Source organism: Gigantopelta aegis, chromosome 2 (assembly GCF_016097555.1).
Source record: "Gigantopelta aegis isolate Gae_Host chromosome 2, Gae_host_genome, whole genome shotgun sequence".
NCBI classification, from domain to species: Eukaryota; Metazoa; Mollusca; class Gastropoda; order Neomphalida; family Peltospiridae; genus Gigantopelta; species Gigantopelta aegis.
The window spans coordinates 26,887,420-26,907,512 of record NC_054700.1 but is presented as its reverse complement, the minus strand read 5'-3'; the positions used below and the strand labels follow the sequence as shown (position 1 = coordinate 26,907,512).

At 41.5% G+C, this 20,093-nt stretch overlaps 1 protein-coding gene across 1 annotated transcript; it reads right to left on the bottom strand.

Moving 5' to 3' along the window:
- Positions 1 to 5,376: 5,376 nt before the first annotated feature.
- Positions 5,377 to 19,072, bottom strand: LOC121387917 (lachesin-like). Its single transcript, XM_041519130.1, has 5 exons — positions 19,069 to 19,072; positions 18,274 to 18,402; positions 14,864 to 15,154; positions 10,355 to 10,579; positions 5,377 to 6,086 (listed from the first exon to the last, which is right to left on the bottom strand). Exons 1-5 carry the CDS (start codon positions 19,070 to 19,072, stop codon positions 5,962 to 5,964), a joined length of 774 nt encoding a protein of 257 aa, XP_041375064.1. The 3' UTR covers positions 5,377 to 5,961.
- Positions 19,073 to 20,093: the final 1,021 nt, after the last annotated feature.

Here is a 20,093-nt window from a genome sequence, read left to right as displayed (position 1 = left end):
TCTGCCAAAATAATCAACTGGGCTGTAAATATGTAATCTGGTTTTAGACGCGTCTCATTAATGGACGTAGTAGGTAGACATATTCCTAATTAAAATCTGGGTCAGGCAGCTAAATTGCCCAAAACATTGATTTAAAATGTAGGCATATATATTTAATTTGTACCCAAATCATTTTTTTTCTAACAGCTGCGTATTCAATATATCTAACTTGGCATTGGTATTCTGTTATAATTTCCTACACACCCGTGACCTGTTGTAGATCAAAATCGTCTCCATCGTAACCATAAACGGATGACGTCATTTGTCTATGACTCCATTAACCAATATATTTTCAGCCTAATCATGCTGAAGCTTTTTTGTTTTGGTGGTTTCCTGCTAAATTAAATTTAAAATGATATCTCATAATACACTCATCCCTGTTGGAGACGATTTATCTTCCGACTCGTGGTTTCGTTCGTTTGCTCCATTTGGCAACCACTGTTTCCAAAGGGTACTTGCGTATTATTCTCTACACTCTCTATATTAAATTATTTCAGTTAAATAATCTACACGATTCTATCTATAGCACGTCAAGTGGCGAGCCGACCCTGTCGTTAAAGTCTTAGAACAGATTGAAATATAATGAATGTGTTTTTACAGTGTAAACAACAAACTTGTATCACCACATTATTCCAATGGACAATATACGTCATAGAAAACTACGTATTTTAATTGTACTGTCTACTGGATAAAATAACAAACTAAAGGTCATTTCAAAAGTTGTTTATTTATGTACATGGCTGCAATAAACAACAAGGTGCATGGTTCTGAAACAATCAACAAGGCATTTCAAATTAAAGTGATGGAAGTCTGAAACTCGTCGCAGATAGCCACACCTGATTATAATGAGTAGAGGCAAGATTCTAGCAGTATCAGTCTACAAGTGTACAGACCAGTACCTAATGACCTGGGGCCTAATTCACAAAGGTCTCTTAGGCTCTGCTAGATAACACAGCATCCTTTTTGCAAGTTGTTTTTAGCGTTGCACTGCGAGATCACAAAGTTGCGAGAGTTTAGTGAATTAGGCCCCTGGAATAGTCGAGTAAGACCAAACAGCAGTTTAAACGAAGGCTAACCACCAGAACTGGCCGTGTCCAGAAACAAGGTTTTCAGATAAACAAGGTTTAACTTTTACAAAATTAAAAGAATAAAAATCTGTAAAGAAAACAATTTTATTTATTTTTACTTATTCAAATTATATAGAATTTGTCACTCCTATTATATGCATGCCCCAGTCCCAACCTCAGCGAAAAAGAAAACAAAGAAAAAAAGATAGTTGAAAAAGAAAGCAGTGGCAAAGTGGATTACTATCATTTTCACAAAAAGTGGAATAAACCAGTTCTGTTGTCAGCCCTTTAAAATGACATAGCTGTCAGCAAATAAACAGTTGTTTCTGTAAAAGAGATATTTGATACACCAATGGACACCATTCTCCTGTAAAGATAACACATATTTATACATTGTTTGTCCGTTTGCAGGTCAGTTATGTTGAAAAGTACTGAAAACAGACCATTACCGCAGTTAGTGTTGTATGTTGTGTTACTACTGATTTGTGCGGTATGCTAATAAACCACGTGATCTGTAAAACTAATAACAATATCTCAAATTCCTCACCATAAGATTAGATCTTAACTGAGCTATTTTGTTGTAAATTGAACAAATTAGTCAATATCAATTATCTCTAATTCATATGGCTGGAAGATAATTGGTCATAATTATACACTGCGATAACAGAAATTATAGGTTGAAAGGACATTAAGACCTTGTAATTTTACGTTGATTTCGCAATTGCTTTTCTGTGTTGTACACAAAGAAAAACATTTATTTTTCTTTCTATTGTTTTAGTTTGTACATGTGCATCTACAAAACAAAAGCTCAGTTGTGTATAGATTATTATATTACATCGGAAATAATCGGTGGATATGTTAAAGGTCATCCAATGAAGGAAACAGACTGTGACTAACTCTAGGTGCACGGGCTGGATCTAGCTCAGTGGATAGAGCGCTCGCTAGTAGTACTTTAGTAGCATCTAATCACGATGGACATGTTCATCCGGCACTCCACAACATACAACTCATCAGATTTGAAAAAGTGTAAATAGTTATTTTCATGATCACTGAAGCGTTCTGAATTGTCAAACATCTGGATGAATCAAAAGGCCGTCTCTTTGACAGACACTTACAAAAAAATACAAAAAAACAAAAACAAACAAACACCACCACACAAAAAAAAACACCCCCCCCCCCAGACTTACATACACCCCGACAAACACCCCCTCAAAAAAAGAAGAAAAGAAACAAATAAACAAAGAAGAATAACAAGACCCCCCCCCCCCCCCCCCACACACACACACACACAAATATCGTGAACGTCCCGGTGCGTGCCAAGCGGTCACATGAAGACGCTGTGTTGTTTTATTACTACATACATTAGAAACCCCTATCAACAACTGAATGTTCAGAAATAAATATTCTAAGCAAGACAATGGTTAGAGCAATAAATAGATCCAGGATTTAATCAAGTATTACGTGTTGTAATACTGATGGAAAGAAATAACGGATCACACAACTGGTAACAGCAAATAAGACGTCAATGAAAAGCCTCAATCTACAGTGTCAGAAGTCGACTGTACCGACAGTTAGTTCGACACTACTCAGTGGCGGATCCATAAAATCCATTTGGGAGGGGGGGGGGCAATGACATGAGACGAAATGCTAAGGGAACTTTGGGGGAGGTTTGGAGGGGGATTGTAAAGAAATGAAAATTAATATATAATAAAATATATAACTGTCGCAAATTTAGAGGGAGGCGGGCCCCTGTTCCCCCCCCCCCCCACCACCACCACCACCACCTAGATCCGCCTCTGCTACTGACATTCAATCCCATATTACACATTTGTATCAAATACAGACATTACTACGCTGGTAGTAAATGCAATGTGGTCTACAAGTACATGTGTTCACTTATTTTTTTTCATTGGTATATGTTCTCCAGGAGTCGTGCAATATGATTTAGGTTTCTGCAACAACAAATACGAATATTTCTAAGCCGACAACAAATGTAAATTAAAAAAAGAACAAAAGAAAATGAGTATGAACTAGATGAAAGTTTCGATCAGTCATTGTATGTAGGGTGCTAGAATGTGTTAATGAAGATTACAGCAGTGAATTACAGTTACGGGTATTGTCCTTTCAACCTTCAAAGTTCTCCTGAAACATGGATCGTATAATGACATAAAAACTTAAAAAATACAATCACATTTTAATACAACTCACTCCAACGAGTGTGTTCTCCTGAGACGTAGGGCAGTTTTCTCCATACATTGTGAAACACTCGTTTGTTTACGTGGACAGTGCAAGCCGCCTATAAAACCTGCTTCCATCATGAAATGGTACAGTAGTGGCTTCCTGTACAGTAGTATTTCATGAAATGGTACAGTAGTGGCTTCCTGTACAGTAGTATTTCATGAAATGGTACCGTAATGGCTTCCTGTACAGTAGTGTTTCATGAAATTGTACAGTAGTGGCTTCCTGTACAGTAGTATTTCATGAAATGGTACCGTAGTGGCTTCCTGTACAGTAGTATTTCATGAAATGGTACAGTAGTGGCTTCATGTACAGCAGTATTTCATGAAATGGTACCGTAGTGGCTTCCCGTACAGTAGTATTTCATGAAATGGTATCGTAGTGGCTTCCTGTACAGTAGTATTTCATGAAATGGTACAGTAGTGGCTTCATGTACAGCAGTATTTCATGAAATGGTACCGTAGTGGCTTCCTGTACAGTAGTATTTCATGAAATGGTACAGCAGTGGCTTCCTGTACAGTAGTATTTCATGAAATGGTAGCGTAGTGACTTCCGGTACAGTAGTATTTCATGAAATGGTACAGCAGTGGCTTCGTGTACAGCAGTATTTCATGAAATGGTAGCGTAGTGACTTCCTGTACAGTAGTATTTCAGGCGCGTCAAGTAATACAGTGAAATGCTCTATAAAGGAAGCTGTGTTTACGAAAGGATATTTCTGATGTATCCCTTTGTTTTCCAATTTGCAGTCACAAACATAGTTCATATGTATTTAACAAAGCTTTCTGTTTTATGTAATATGCACGAAAGCTTATATGTATGTTATTAATGCTACCATACATATATACATACATAGACACTAATTAATAAAATTATACTATACTACTATACTACACGAGTGGTCTTTAGACATGTTAAAAGAATTGTTACACAACGTATCTAACGTATCCTGTATGTTGGAGTGTGTTACGCGTGTATTCTTTCTCAGTAATACGGGCGGTACGTTGGCCAGTTGTAGAGCACTCGCTTGATGCGCGGTCCGTCTAGGATCGATCCTCGTTAGTGGGCCCACTGGGCTATTTCTCGTTCCAGCTAGTGCTCCACAACCTGTGTAACAAAGAACGTGTTATGTGCTCTCCAGTCTGCGAGATGCTGCATATAAAATATCTTTTGCTGCTAATGCGCGGTCGGTGTGGGATCGATCCTCGTCGGTGGGCCCATTGGGCTATTTCTCGTTCCAGCCAGTGCACCACGACTGGTATATCAAAGGCCCTGGTATGTACTACCCTGTCTTGGGATGTAACATATAAAAGACCCCTTGCTGCTAAGCGGAAAGAGTAGCCCATGGAGTGGCGACAGCGGGTTTCCTCTCTCAATATCTGTGTGTTCCTTAACCATATGTCTGACGCAATATAACCGTAAATAAAATGTGCTGAGTGCGTCATTAAATAAAACATGTCTTTCTTTCATTTCCTCGTAACCACTTTAGTAATCTAACATTCTCTCATTTTTACATATATACATTTTATACAAATAAATAACATCAAAATAACTTTTATCTGTAGACGTGCTAGTCCATATTCAAGATTGAAAACAAAGCGCACACACAACAGATTATTGTTCTCAGCAGTACACTGGTGACTTCCCGCCATTAACTGTTCTTCGGACTCTACAAGGCAAGAGTCACGGAAAGTAACGAACTGGTTCAAGCTGTTTCGTGGTCGTATTGTTTGAATCTACACCACTGTTGACTCAGCAGAAGACGAGCACCGTCGGACGTGAACGACGAACATGATCGTCAAGTTTGTGACGTCATGTAGTCACTATGCGGTGCGATCCATTATGTTCACTGACCAGTTGGAAATGATGTATATGTCGCAGCGAGTTTCTTCTTTGTGTCACACTTACCACATCTTTAATACACCATATTAAGTGTTGATTAGACAATGTGTTGAAGTGTAAATAAACAGGCATCCGGTTCCTTTGGTTCCCTCAGTATACGAAAACACTGTTTATTTGATAATGAAATGACACATTTTACCAAGGTACGTATTTTAAACACTGGCCGTCTTCATTTGACTATGAAATGACACGTTTTATCAAGGTACGTATTTTAAACACTGGCAGTTTTCATCTGACTATGAAATGACACATTTTACCAAGGTACGTATTTTAAACACTGGCCGTCTTCATCTGACTATGAAATGACTTCTTTTTTTTTTACCAAGGTACGTATTTTAAACACTGGCCGTCTTCATCTGACTGTGAAATGACATTTTTTTTTTTTTTTTACCAAGGTACGTATTTTAAACACTGGCCGTATTCATCTGACTATGAAATCACATTTTACCAAGGTTCGTATTTTAAACTCTGCACATATTCATTTGACTCTGAAATAAACACATTTTACCTACCAAGGTACATATTTTAAACACTGCACGTGTGGATTATCTGATGACAAATGTGACCAAGGGTACATATTTTGAACACTCCACATGTTGAGTTGACTATTTGATCATAAATTTGACCAGTGAGCGTATTTATACATTACACATGTTCAGTTGACTATGAGATGACACATCATAAAGGTACGTACTACAAACACCACACGTTTGTTTTCCTATAAGAAGAGAAATTGAGCAAATACAAGCGTGACTATAAGAAGTGACGCAGCTAAAAGTCTTGTTGAGGAAGATCGTCGTCTGTTGAAGTCACCTCCAAATACAGGCTTGGCTTTCCGTGGACCTGAAAACACAAAACAACACAGCAACTGATGTAATCCGTTCGTAGAAAACCGACCAGCTATAAATAAAAGGCATAACAACCAGAAGTGGTTCTGTCAAAAGTCATGATGTTCAATAAAGCAAGTTTTGACTGTAAAACGTAATTTAAATGTCCGAAAAGAAAGTAATTTTATTTATTTATATAAAATTACATAGCTTTGAAACACTCATATTATGTGTGTGGTTGAATTATTGTGAGATCAGTCATGCGTTATTATTTTTTGTGGGGTTTTTTGGGTTTTTTTTTTTTTTTTTTTTTTTTTTTGGGGTGGGATGGGGGTCTTTTTTTGTTTCTTTCTTGACGGTTTCTCAGACACGACAAACATATATATATCAGAGAGACGAGGATATTTTGTTTGGCCACCACGAACATATATATATATCTGGAGGCTGATAAGATAAAATGTGAAGACGCAGTATTTCCCTTTCGGTATGGGACTTCTTAACAGGGCTGTGCTCTAGAGAACAGGGCTATTTTGAGCTTGGCGTTCTTGCATTTAATTATCCCACATTCGAGGTCATACACTAGGGTCACGTACAATCGCACCCGTGGAGTAGGTCAAACTCGGTGTATGTTGCCTTTAAGGTGTACTGCACCACCGAGGCGGGTAGTCCACCACTACCCCAGATAGTACAAGTGTACTGCACCACCGAGGCCGGTTAATCCACCACTACCCCAGATAGTACAAGTGTACTGCACCACCGAGGTCGGTTAGTCCACCACTACCCCAGATAGTACAAGTGTACTGCACCACCGAGGCCGGTTAGTCCACCACTACCCCAGATAGTACAAGTACCCCACCAGATAGTACAAGTGTACTGCACCACCGAGGCCGGTTAATCCACCACTACCCCCAGGTGATACAAGTGTACTGCACCACCGAGGCCGGTTAGTCCACCACTACCCCCAGGTGATACAAGTGTACTACACCACCGAGGCCGGTTAGTCCACCACTACCCCCAGGTGATACAAGTGTACTACACCACCGAGGCCGGTTAGTCCACCACTACCCCAGATAGTACAAGTGTACTGCACCACCGAGGCCGGTTAGTCCACCACTACCCCCAGGTGATACAAGTGTACTACACCACCGAGGCCGGTTAGTCCACCACTACCCCCAGGTGATACAAGTGTACTACACCACCGAGGCCGGTTAGTCCACCACTACCCCCAGGTGATACACCACTTAGTCCACCACTACCCCCAGGTGATACAAGTGTACTACACCACCGAGGCCGGTTAGTCCACCACTACCCCCAGGTGATACAAGTGTACTACACCACCGAGGCCGGTTAGTCCACCACTACCCCCAGGTGATACAAGTGTACTACACCACCGAGGCCGGTTAGTCCACCACTACCCCCAGGTGATACAAGTGTACTACACCACCGAGGCCGGTTAGTCCACCACTACTACCCCCAGGTGATACAAGTGTACTGCACCACCGAGGCCGGTTAGTCCACCACTACCCCCAGGTGATACAAGTGTACTACACCACCGAGGCCGGTTAGTCCACCACTACCCCCAGGTGGTACAAGTGTACTACACCACCGAGGCCATTAGTCCACCACTACCCCCAGGTGATACAAGTGTACTACACCACCGAGGCCGGTTAGTCCACCACTACCCCCAGGTGATACAAGTGTACTACACCACCGAGGCCGGTTAGTCCACCACTACCCCCAGGTGGTACAAGTGTACTACACCACCGAGGCCATTAGTCCACCACTACCCCCAGGTGGTACAAGTGTACTACACCACCGAGGCCGGTTAGTCCACCACTACCCCCAGGTGGTACAAGTGTACTACACCACCGAGGCACCACCGAGGCCACCACTGTTAGTCCACCACTACCCCCAGGTGATACAAGTGTACTACACCACCGAGGCCGGTTAGTCCACCACTACCCCCAGGTGACAAGTGTACACAGAGGCCATTAGTCCACCACTGCACCACCGAGGCCATTAGTCCACCACTACCCCCAGGTGGGTACTACACCACCGAGGCCATTAGTCCACCACTACCCCCAGGTTAGTCCACCACTACCCCCAGGTGATACAAGTGTACTACCCCCAGGTGGTACAAGTGTACTACACCACTGAGGCACCACCGAGGCCGGTTAGTCCACCACTACCCCCAGGTGATACAAGTGTACCACTACCCCCAGGTGATACAAGTGTACTACACCACCGACACCACCGAGGCCGGTTAGTCCACCACTACCCCCTAGGTGATACAAGTGTACTACACCACCGAGGCCGGTTAGTCCACCACTACCCCCAGGTGATACAAGTGTACTACACCACCGAGGCCGGTTAGTCCACCACTACCCCCAGGTGGTACAAGTGTACTACACCACCGAGGCCGGTTAGTCCACCACTACCCCCAGGTGATACAAGTGTACTACACCACCGAGGCCGGTTAGTCCACCACTACCCCCAGGTGATACAAGTGTACTACACCACCGAGGCCGGTTAGTCCACCACTACCCCCAGGTGGTACAAGTGTACTGCACCACCGAGGCCGGTTAGTCCACCACTACCCCCAGGTAATACAAGTGTACTACACCACTGAGGCCATTAGTCCACTACACCACCGGTTATTGTGATCCAGACTAGTCTGGGTTCTAATCTCATTGATGCAAGACTTTTGTTTCAGACACACAGAAGGTTCATCCTCCCGGCGTTCAGACCCAATCATTTCTCACGAGGGGACTTTTTATACTTGAGTATTGAAAATGGTTTATGGTGTCAGTGCGACATCCGCGAATAAACGACACTCTGAAACAAAACAGTGCCACGGTTATCGGTCTCCCGAGAGCAGAACGTTTCATGTTGTTTACGATCTTGTGGCTGTTGTATCAAATAACACGTGGGTTCTCGTGTTCTGTAGTCGCCCATCTACTACCACTGATAACCTCAGCCAGTAATATTTTGTATATACCTAGTAGATAATTATGATGTTAACCTCGTCACTGCTGAACGCCTTTGCTCTCTTGCCATAATGAGAGCTCACAACCAGAACTATGTCATGGTTTAAAGAAACACACCGAGCTTTAATATTTTAAAGATGCAGGGTAATTCGAAATAAAACCAATTTTATTTAAAAAGTAAGAATGAAACATTCCCCCTCCCTATAAGAAAAAGAGAAAAAAGAGAAGAAAAAAAAAAGAGAAGAGAAATGTGAATTGTCTTATTTTTGCAAATAATAGACATCGCTAATTCTTGTATCCAGTTCTCACTATAGAAATGATGCAATTCCACTTACCGCCGAGTCGGAAAAAATACTACATAATAAAAGAAAAATGTGACTGCTTTTATTTTCAAACAGAGTGGACATCGCTAGCTCTGATGGTCGGTCCACTATAGGGTTTGAGAGTAATGGTGTTCACTTACCGCCGACATCGCTAGCTCTGATGGTCGGTCCACTATAGGGTTTGAGAGTAATGGTGTTCACTTACCGCCGACATCGCTAGCTCTGATGGTCGGTCCACTATAGGGTTTGAGAGTAATGGTGTTCACTTACCGCCGACATCGCTAGCTCTGATGGTCGGTCCGCTATCGGGTTTGAGAGTAATGGTGTTCACTTACCGCCGACATCGCTTGGCAGTAATGATGTTCACTTACCGCCGACATCGCTTGATAGTAATGGTGTTCACTTACCGCCGACATCGCTAGCTCTGATGGTCGGTCCACTATCGGGTTTCAGAGAATGGTGTTCACTTACCGCCGACATCGCTTGATAGTAATGGTGTTTACTTACCGCCGACATCGCTAGCTCTGATGGTCGGTCCACTATCGGGTTTGAGAGAATGGTGTTCACTTACCGCCGACATCGCTTGGCAGTAATGATATTCACTTACCGCCGACATCGCTAGCTCTGATGGTCGGTCCACTATCGGGTTTGAGAGAATGGTGTTCACTTACCGCCGACATCGCTTGATAGTAATGGTGTTCACTTACCGCCGACATCGCTAGCTCTGATGGTCGGTCCACTATCGGGTTTGAGACTAATGGTGTTCACTTACCGCCGACATCGCTTGGCAGTAATGCTATTCACTTACCGCCGACATCGCTAGCTCTGATGGTCGGTCCACTATCGGGTTTGAGAGTAATGGTGTTCACTTACCGCCGACATAGCTAGCTCTGATGGTCGGTCCACTATCGGGTTTGAGACTAATGGTGTTCACTTACCGCCGACATCGCTTGGCAGTAATGGTGTTCACTTACCGCCGACTCCCGGGTCGTGTTTCTCTGAATAGGGTTTCGTAGGAATGCTGTTAGCGGCTGAGGAGTTGCTGCGGCCGGGTTTGTTCACCTGCAGGTGTAGGCCGGGCTGCTCATGACTCACGAAGTGCTCCGTGTTTTTCAACACCCTCGCGTTTTTCTCGGAAGCCGTCGCTGGCGTTGCTTGCGTCGTCGTCGTTGTAGATGTGGTTCGCGGTGCTTCAATTTCTGAAGATTTAAAAACATCAATGAGTTTGCTGGAATTCTAAACTAGATTTATACTTCACTGCCGACTCTTAAGACTTGTTGGCGAGTAGTTGACTCGCCCAGTCCTGCTTCTATTCAAACCTAATCCTCATGTTTCGGTCAATTCAGGGTGTATTTAACACAGTTAGGCCATCGGTCTACAGGCTGGTAGGTACTGGGTCGAGGCATGGGATTTTTAATCCAGATACCGACTCCAAGCCCTGAGTGAGTGCTCCGCAAGGCTCAATGGGTAGATGTAAACCACTTGCACCGACCAGTGATCCATAACTGGTTCAACAAAGGCCATGGTTTGTGCTATCCTGCCTGTGGGAAGCGCAAATAAAAGAGCCCTTGCTGCTAATCGGAAAGAGTAGCCCATGTAGTGGCGACAGCGGGTTTCCTCTCAAAATCTGTGTGGTATTTAACCATATGTTTGACGCCATATAACCGTAAATAAAATGTGTTGAGTGCGTCGTTAAATAAAACATTTCTTTCTTTCTTTCGGTCAATTCAAGGTATATTTAACACAGTTTATATTAAAGTTTGGTGCGTGTTTGTTCAACGCTTTTTGGTTTTGTCACGGGGATCCTATAATACCCTAACTGTATATCTATTAGATCTCTCTGTAACGGGCAGTTCAACCCGCGTGGCTCGTCTAGGTATGATCAGAGATAAGATCTTATATAAAGTATATATTATTATAGCACGTTTAGTTCACTAGAAAACACAACAAAAACACAATACACTTTGGAATCTGTATTAACCTACGCTGACAAATGTACTGCCGCAGTAGTTAATTAACAACAACAAATAATAACAACCCAGAACTGATCACTTAATTAGTTAATATCTAGGTGTTTAGTTTACACAATATGCTAATCACTTCACCGTGACACGACACCCACACGTGTGATAATTGAGAAACGCTTCCAGGGGAACTTAATTAATAAAGGAATTACAACTCTATTCCTAACTGGTTAATTTTTAATTAACCCTTAACTACTCATTCAGTAACCTTGTAATACAGAATTAATACTGGTACCTATCACAATAAAGACAATAACCTACAGTTTACCTAGGTCCTCTAGGATGACTGGTTAAGCTTTATATATATATTAGAACAGTGAGCCTACAGTTTACTGCGTCAGATTACCGGCAGCACCGTCTAAATAATATTGGTATAATACAGTATTAAAATATTTAAAGTCACATTAATCACATCAAGGTTATACACAGAGCAGAAAAATATATATAATCACCAGTCCGGACGGACAACGATCCTCTGGAGCCTTCCTTTTGTTTCTGCCCGATATCTCTAAAACCCTAGCTATTTATCATAAAACCGAATATCGCCTGGGGGTACAACGCGGTCTTCCCCCTATCAAGTGATTTTTCCACAGCGACCAAGCCGGCATATTTTTCTTAGAATGGCCAGACTTGCTGAGGCCTAGTCGCCAAAATCACGGTCGTAAAAACCGCACTCGCGGAGGTATTACGTAACAAAGTGCCCACCTGGGCTTAAGTGCATATTGGAACTGCACACGGCCCTCTAAAACAATTAATATCGCCACAGGCGAAAACAAAATTAAGGGCATGTTCTGTCACAGGTTTACCTAATAAAAAATAAAATTTCAGTGTCGCATGAAGTCGGCAATCACAGTATGAATTGACCGAATAACAAAGCCTCTTGAGGACTAAATTACAAATTAAATACTTTTAGTTGTTTTGCTCTAAGCTTAATGTCACTGATACGGTAAAGCAGGTCGACCTTGCAGTCACATAGATAGATCCCTGACTGACTGTTCTACATTAGACTGCGACTGTGACACGGTTGTGTTGTAGATCAATCCCCCATTAACTGTTCTACATTAGACAGCGACTGTACCACGGTTGTGTGGTAGATCAATCCATTAGACTGAGGACTGTGCCACGGTAGTGTGGTAGATCCCCCCCCCCCCCCCACCACCACCACCATTGACTGTTCTACATTAGACTGCGACTGTACCACGGTTATGTGGTAGATCAATCCTCCATTGACTGTTCTACATTAGACTGCGGACTGTACCACGGTTGTGTGGTAGATCAACCCCCCATTAACAGTTCTACATTAGACTGCGACTGTGCCACGGTAGTGTGGTAGATCAATCCCCCATTGACTGTTCTACATTAGACTGCGACTGTGCCACGGTAGTGTGGTAGATCAATCCCCCATTGACTGTTCTACATTAGACTGTGACTATGTCACGGTTGTGTGGTAGATCAATCCCCCATTGACTGTTCTACATTAGACTGTGACTATGTCACGGTAGTGTGGTAGATCAATCCCCCATTGACAGTTCTACATTAGACTGTACCATGGTAGTGTGGTAGATCAATCCCCCATTGACTGTTCTACATTAGACTGCGACTGTACCACGGTAGTGTGGTAGATCAATCACCCATTGACAGTTCTACATTAGACTGTGCCACGGTAGTGTGGTAGATCAATCCCCCATTGACTGTTCTACATTAGACTGCGACTGTGCCACGGTAGTGTGGTAGATCAATCCCCCATTGACAGTTCTACATTAGACTGTGCCACGGTAGTGTGGTAGATCAATCCCCCATTGACAGTTCTACATTAGACTGTGCCACGGTAGTGTGGTAGATCAATCACCCATTGACAGTTCTACATTAGACTGTGCCACGGTAGTGTGGTAGATCAATCCCCCATTGACTGTTCTACATTAGACTGCGACTGTACCACGGTTGTGTGGTAGATCAATCCCCCATTGACTGTTCTAGATTAGACAGCGACTGTGCCACGGTTTCGCTCGTTTGATCGTAAATTTCTGTTTTGTTCCCGACTGTCAATGTCTTGTTCTTCTGAATGAATAAATGAATGTTTAACGACACCCCAGCACGAATTGTTCTTCTGAATGAGTAAATGAATGTTTAACGACACCCCAGCACGAATTGTTCTTCTGAATGAGTAAATGAATGTTTAACGACACCCCAGCACGAACTGTTCTTCTGAATGAATAAATGAATGTTTAACGACACCCCAGCACGAATTGTTCTTCTGATGCAAAGCTTACCGGCCAATGTTCACGCAAGGTCAACCTGAGCTAGCCTTAAAAGATCCGTTTTTACGACTGACAACCAAGAATGATTACAATAATAGAGGCAACTGCAGTTATTTTAGTGGTAGTAAAAATAGTTTATTTTATTGTAGTATTGTAATAGTTATTGAGGGTTTTTTGTAGACGTATTTCTAATAAATGTGATAGTAGTACTTGTGATTGCCGTAGTTACATTTTTTTTTATCAACGCCACTAGAACGCATGACTAATTAATCATCGGCTATCGGATGTCAAAGATTTAACAAAAGAAAAGTTTGTTTTGTTTAACGGCACCGCTAGAGAACATTGATTTATTAATCAGTGGCTATTGCATTGTAATTTTGACATATAGTCTTAGAGAGGAAACCCACTACATTAGTTTCCATTAGTAGCAAGGGATCTTTTATATGCACCAACACACAGTCAGGATAGCACATACTATGAACTTTAATATTCCAGTCGTGGTGCACTACCTGGAACGAAAACAATAGCTCAATAGGGTCCACTGACGGGAATCGATCCCAGACCGACCTCGCAATAAGCAAGCGCGTTACCAGTGGGCTACATCTCGACCAAGATTTGATAATTCTAACATAGTCTTCAAAGGAAACCCGCTACATTTTACCATCAGCAGCAAGGAATCCTTTATATGCACTTTCCCACAGACGAAGGCTTTTGATATACCAGTCGTGGAACACTGTTGGAATGGAATAATAGTAATGAAGGTTAGATAGCAGCGATGGTAGTGGCAGCGATGAAGCGGCACTGGCAGTATTGTTATGCTAGCAGAAATAACTATCTCTGTCTGTGTGTGTGTGTGTGTGTGTGTGTGTGTCTCTCTCTCTCTCTCTCTCTCTCTCTCTCTCTCTCTCTCTCTCTCTCTCTCTCTCTCTCTCTCTCTCTCTCTCTCTGTGTGTGTGTGTGTGTGTGTGTGTGTGTGCGAGCATATCTGTCTCTATTTCACCCTCTCACTTGCCCTCGCTATATCAGTCTGTCTATCTCCGTCCCTCATTCTCTCACAAATGTCGAACAAACCATAGCATGTTAGACACGAAATATTATATCTATAGTTCAAAATATGCTGAGTTGGCGTTGAACAAACATTCCTTTCCTTTTGAACCACTAGTAACTGGCTAATAATGTTACTGATGAACATAATACCAACCGTACAACACAGCATCCGACGAGCCCTGTCCCAGGTCGTTCTTCGCCTCGCACGTGTATTTACCGTAATTCCTGCGCGATACCCGGTGGATTATCAGTCTTAGCGTAACGAGTCTGCTCTCGGCGTTGGAATCCACTTCAACAGTATACTTTTTGTTGGAGGTGATCTGTTTACCTCGGCGCTTCCACACCACCAGGTACTGGGGGTACGCGTACACTGAACACTCCAACACCGTCTTCCTACCGATGAACTGGCCAACACGCGGCCGCTCTACTACCACCTCTGGGGGAACTGAAAATCATAGAACGGCTTGGGCTGCATTACTTTTATACATGCGTTTTATTGTTTCTTTTAATTAAACACATACTATTATTATTATTATTATTATTATTATTATTATTATTACATATAATAAACGAGCCTGCCTGTCATACCATTTTTATGAAACGAGTGAACAGTTTTGGTATGTGACGAGAGAAAGCGAGTCAGATACCAACACTGTTTACGAGTGTCATTAAAATAGTATGGCGGGCCAGCGAGTATAGTATTTTATTTATTACAAATCAACTGCAAACAAGCCGAAACGGGGAAGTAAGCAAAATTAATGTCGAGACCTACTAACACGTTATTTCTTTACGAATTGGTTCACACGTCACACGTCACACGTAAACTTAAACGACGTCACAATGAGAAACGAAAAAGATACATTCGTAGGCATAAGATGGATATGCATATTATATGAAAACTATAGTAATATCAGCAGGCGGACAGTGGTATAGAAGTCTATAATTTAATCAGGTTTTAAGTTGTCGTTCTCAAAATCGCCAAATGCTAATTAAAGTTGATTTGGCAAATTAATTTATTTTTACCAATACATCAAAAGCTCTGTAATAAAAAATAATCCATAAATAATATAGTGCACATTACTAGTATATGTGTAATTCATTTCATTTCAACTTATTTTCATGCCACAGCCACAGCTATTTATAGGTTCTAATAGACCAAATCAATTCCTATTGCCGATAATGTTAACGTTTACTAATAAAACTGATATAAGCAGCGTATCAACGCACCCAGGAAGTACAGCAATAGAAAGTGTGGCACCTCACATCTAATCTACCTACAAGAAAATGGGGAGTCACATACCATTTAAGAGATTTAATTAATGTTTTTAATAGCAACCGTAATTTTTGCTGAAAATTGCAGTTCCATTTTTGGGGGTACCCCACATTAGTTTCAACCTCTGGTATATACTGCATAACAACTGTATAACAAATAAAAGTGTATTTATTTATTGTCAATGGATAATAGTATTTGCACAAATAATCAATGTCACATATTACTACCAATCACACCCACATTTGCTTTTACTCCGTAAAACTTTGCCACGTAACTCTCTTCTTTAAAATATGCAACCTATACTCCGTGTGTATTTCACGGCACACCTCGAACTTTGACACGAATCTCTCCTCTGTGGTATCATGCAACCTACAGAAGCATGTCGATAGTACTGTTATCAACACTACACAGAACATACCACATGAGTGGTCGGTACATGTCTAACTACTAAGATCATGCGCTGGACATTCCAATGACATACACGTTTTGAGTTAAAGAGTGATTTGTTTGACGACACCACTAGAGCACATTGGTTTATTAATCATCGGTTGTTGGATATCAAACATTTGGTAATTTTGACATCATTATAGTATTAGAGAGGAAACCCGCTACATTTTTTTTCCCATTAGTAGCAAGGGATCTTTTATATGCACCATCTCACAGACAGGATACCATATATATATATATATATATATATATATATATATATATATATATATATATACATACACCACTGGCTGAGAAATAGTCCAAAGGACCCACCGACGGGGATTTTTTTCCTGGTCCGACCGTTCATCGGGCGAGCACTTTACCACTGGACTACATCCTTCCCCAAAATCACGTTTTGAGAAATAGCTATGCAATTTAAAACCAAATTTAAAAAAAATGCAAATTACATATAAATACCACGGAACTATGCCTGTCTTCGCCTATCAAATTTGTTTACATACAAACATGTCCGCTTTTCAAGTTAGAGGTATCGTGCCTGGTAATCAAACTATGCAGTTAAGTGGGCGTTGAGATAGATGCATTCAGTTAATATAAATCACGATCAACATCAGCTACTATCACACGACCTGTCTCCGCCAACTACATCGAGTGAAACATGTTAGCCGTCGTGGAGAATACCGTGTGAGATTTCTGATAACACACACGTGCAGAAATTGTTTTGCAGACATCCGATTGGCTAGCCCATTGGCGATAACCAGGTCGTCAAACCAACGCCATCTAATGAAACTAGCAGTTTAGGAATTGATTGCTTCAAGACGTGTAAGTCAACACTGCAGTCTCAGTAATGAAGTTATAGTTGGGAAATATATTCTAATATTTTTAAAACCTGGTTTTTGAGGATGTCTAAGGAAAAGAATACTACACTCATCTTATATAACGCCTTGTCTAATAACTCATCTTATATAACGCCTTGTCTAATAACTCATCTTATATAACGCCTTGTCTAATAACTCATCTTATATAACGCCTTGTCTAATAACTCATCTTATATAACGCCTTGTCTAGTAACTCATCTTATATAACGCCTTGTCTAGTAACTCATCTTATATAACGCCTTGTCTAGTAACTCATCCAAATCTCTTTCGCTACGTTAGATACGATTTGAAAGAATTCACCGTAAACTGCCAGTGCATTTGTAAATATTATATAACGGCCACCCATCTAGTCTTAGGCTTGTTTACCGGTATGTGATTCACATTCACTGTGTGGAACCGAAAACGGATATTTGTACCGTCGTAACAACAAATCTTGCTAACACGAGCAGAGAAAATAATGATTAAAGTGTTGTCTTTTATTAATAATTTCCTGTCGGGCGTAGTCCATTGTTGTTTTGAAGTAGTGCGCAAGTCCGGAAACTACACTCCCGCCTTATACCGGTGTAGATGTTACACGTGTGAACGCTCGTCATTTCCAACCACTCCAACGGCCTCGCTGGTGTCGTGGTTGAGCCATCGGAGATAAGACTGGTAGGTACTTGGTTCGTAGTCCGGTACCGGCTCCCACGCAGAGCGAGTAGTACTAACTGATTACTGATATGAACCACTTGTATAACAGCAACACGAGGCGATGCTCTGACATGAGGGGGGTTAACTGAAAAACATGCTGATTTTTTTACACAGTACTTATCAGTTGAGAGCACTCCCTAAAATTAGTAGTCACATGACCCTCTCGACAGAGGTGTATTTTCCACAGAATATATTCTGACACAGAAATTGTATTGAACTGCATAGAGTAATTAATGGTGGTGTGGAACCTAAGTGTGACCTCAGCTATGTACTCACACTCGACGATGACCCTCGTGGACTTGGTGAGCGCGGGCGGCACGCCGTTGTCGACCAGGCACTCGTACAGGTCGTCGAAGTCGCGGCTGATGTTGTGTATGACCAGCACCTCACCGTCGATACCGATCTCTACAACAGTGACACGAATAAATCAATGGACGAATGAAACTTTTTGTTTAACGACACCACTAGAGCACAATGATTTGATAATCATCGGCTATTGGATGTCAAACATATGGTCATTTTGACAGTCATAGAGGATGCCGCTTCATTTTTCCATTGGCAGCGAGGGATATTTTATATATACCATCCCACAGACAGGATAGCACATACCAGGGCCTTTGATATACCAGTCGTGGTGTACTGGTTGGGATGGATGAATGGATGGATGAATGAATGAATGAGTGTGAGTGAGTGGGTGGGTGCATGAGTGAGTGGATGGATGGATAGGTGGGGTGAGTGAGTGAATGGGTGGGTAGGTGATTGAGTGAGTGAGTGAGTGAGTGAGTGAGTGGGTGGGTGGTGCGTTTGAGCGAGTGAGTGATGGGTGAGTGGATGCGTGCGTGCGTGGGTGGGTGATTGAGTGAATGAGTGGATCAGTAGGTGGGTGAGTGGATGTACTTTGGGTGGTTGAGTGGTTGAGTGAATGGATTTGTGAAGTGGATGGGTGGATGGTTGAGTGAATGAGAGTGAGTGAGTGAGTGAGTGAAAGGATGGAAGGGCGGAAGGAAGGAAGAACGGGCGAACAAACGAACGAACAAATGAATGTTTAACGACACCCCGGCACAAACATACTCATCGCCATTGGGTGTCAAACAAAGGTAAACATATAAATATGATTATTTACATTAAAACTAAAAATCTATATATTTAAATTTAAAGTTTGTATTGTTTAACAACACCACTATAGCACACTGATGTATTAATCATCGGCTATTGAATGTCAAACATTTGGTCATACTGATGTATAGTCTTAAAGAGGAAACCTGCCAAAAAACATTCATTAGTAGCAAGGGATATTTTATATACACCATCCTAAAGACAGGATAGGACATACCACGGCATTTCATATGCAAGTCGTGGTGCACTATTTGGAACGAGAAATAGTCCAATCGGCCCACCGGCGGGGATCGATCCCACATCGGCTGCGCATCAGTGGGTTACGTCCTCTCCCGATGTCAGTATTTAATTACTGGTGGTGAAATATATAGAGGCTATTTCATGGGGGTTTTCAAATACGAATTTTAAAGGGACATTCCTGAGTTTGCGGCAATGTTTCAGATGTTATCGACTTTTTAACGACTGTAATTACATATCAAATATATTTTTCTGCATAAATTATTAGTGGATGTATATTAAACGTGTTTCTGATCGTTCTAATATTTGTACTAGGTTAAAATTCATTTTATTTCCTAAAAAAAGATTTTTCCTACGTACGAAATTATTTGAAGACAAAATCCAGTTTGGGCTTCTTACAAATATTAAGACGACCTGAAACACACTGAATATACAGAAACTGATATTCTAAACAAGAAAATATATTATATATGTAAGTTTAATCGTAGAAATATTTTATTAGTCGGAAACATCTTACAATGCAGGAAACTCGGGAATGTCCCTTTAAGTCAACTCGTGATTAGTGAAAACCATATTTTCACGAAAAGCGAAGCAACGAGTGAAAATATAGTTTTCGCACATCACAAGTTGACATAAAAATCGTATTCGAAAAAAACGCATGAAAATGGCTTATTTATTATATACATCTTTCTTAATTTTTGACAATATCTTTCGATTTTTGTTAATTATATATCTTTCGTTTA

Bases quoted from the DNA above. Each gene is read 5' to 3' on its own strand.
- LOC121387917 (XM_041519130.1), bottom strand. The intron at 15,155-18,273 runs GTGAGTACATAG...TATGATTTTCAG, and splicing joins CACGAGGGTCATCGTCGAGT to TTCCCCCAGAGGTGGTAGTA. The intron at 6,087-10,354 runs GTAAGTGAACAC...TTGTGTTTTCAG, and splicing joins ACACGACCCGGGAGTCGGCG to GTCCACGGAAAGCCAAGCCT.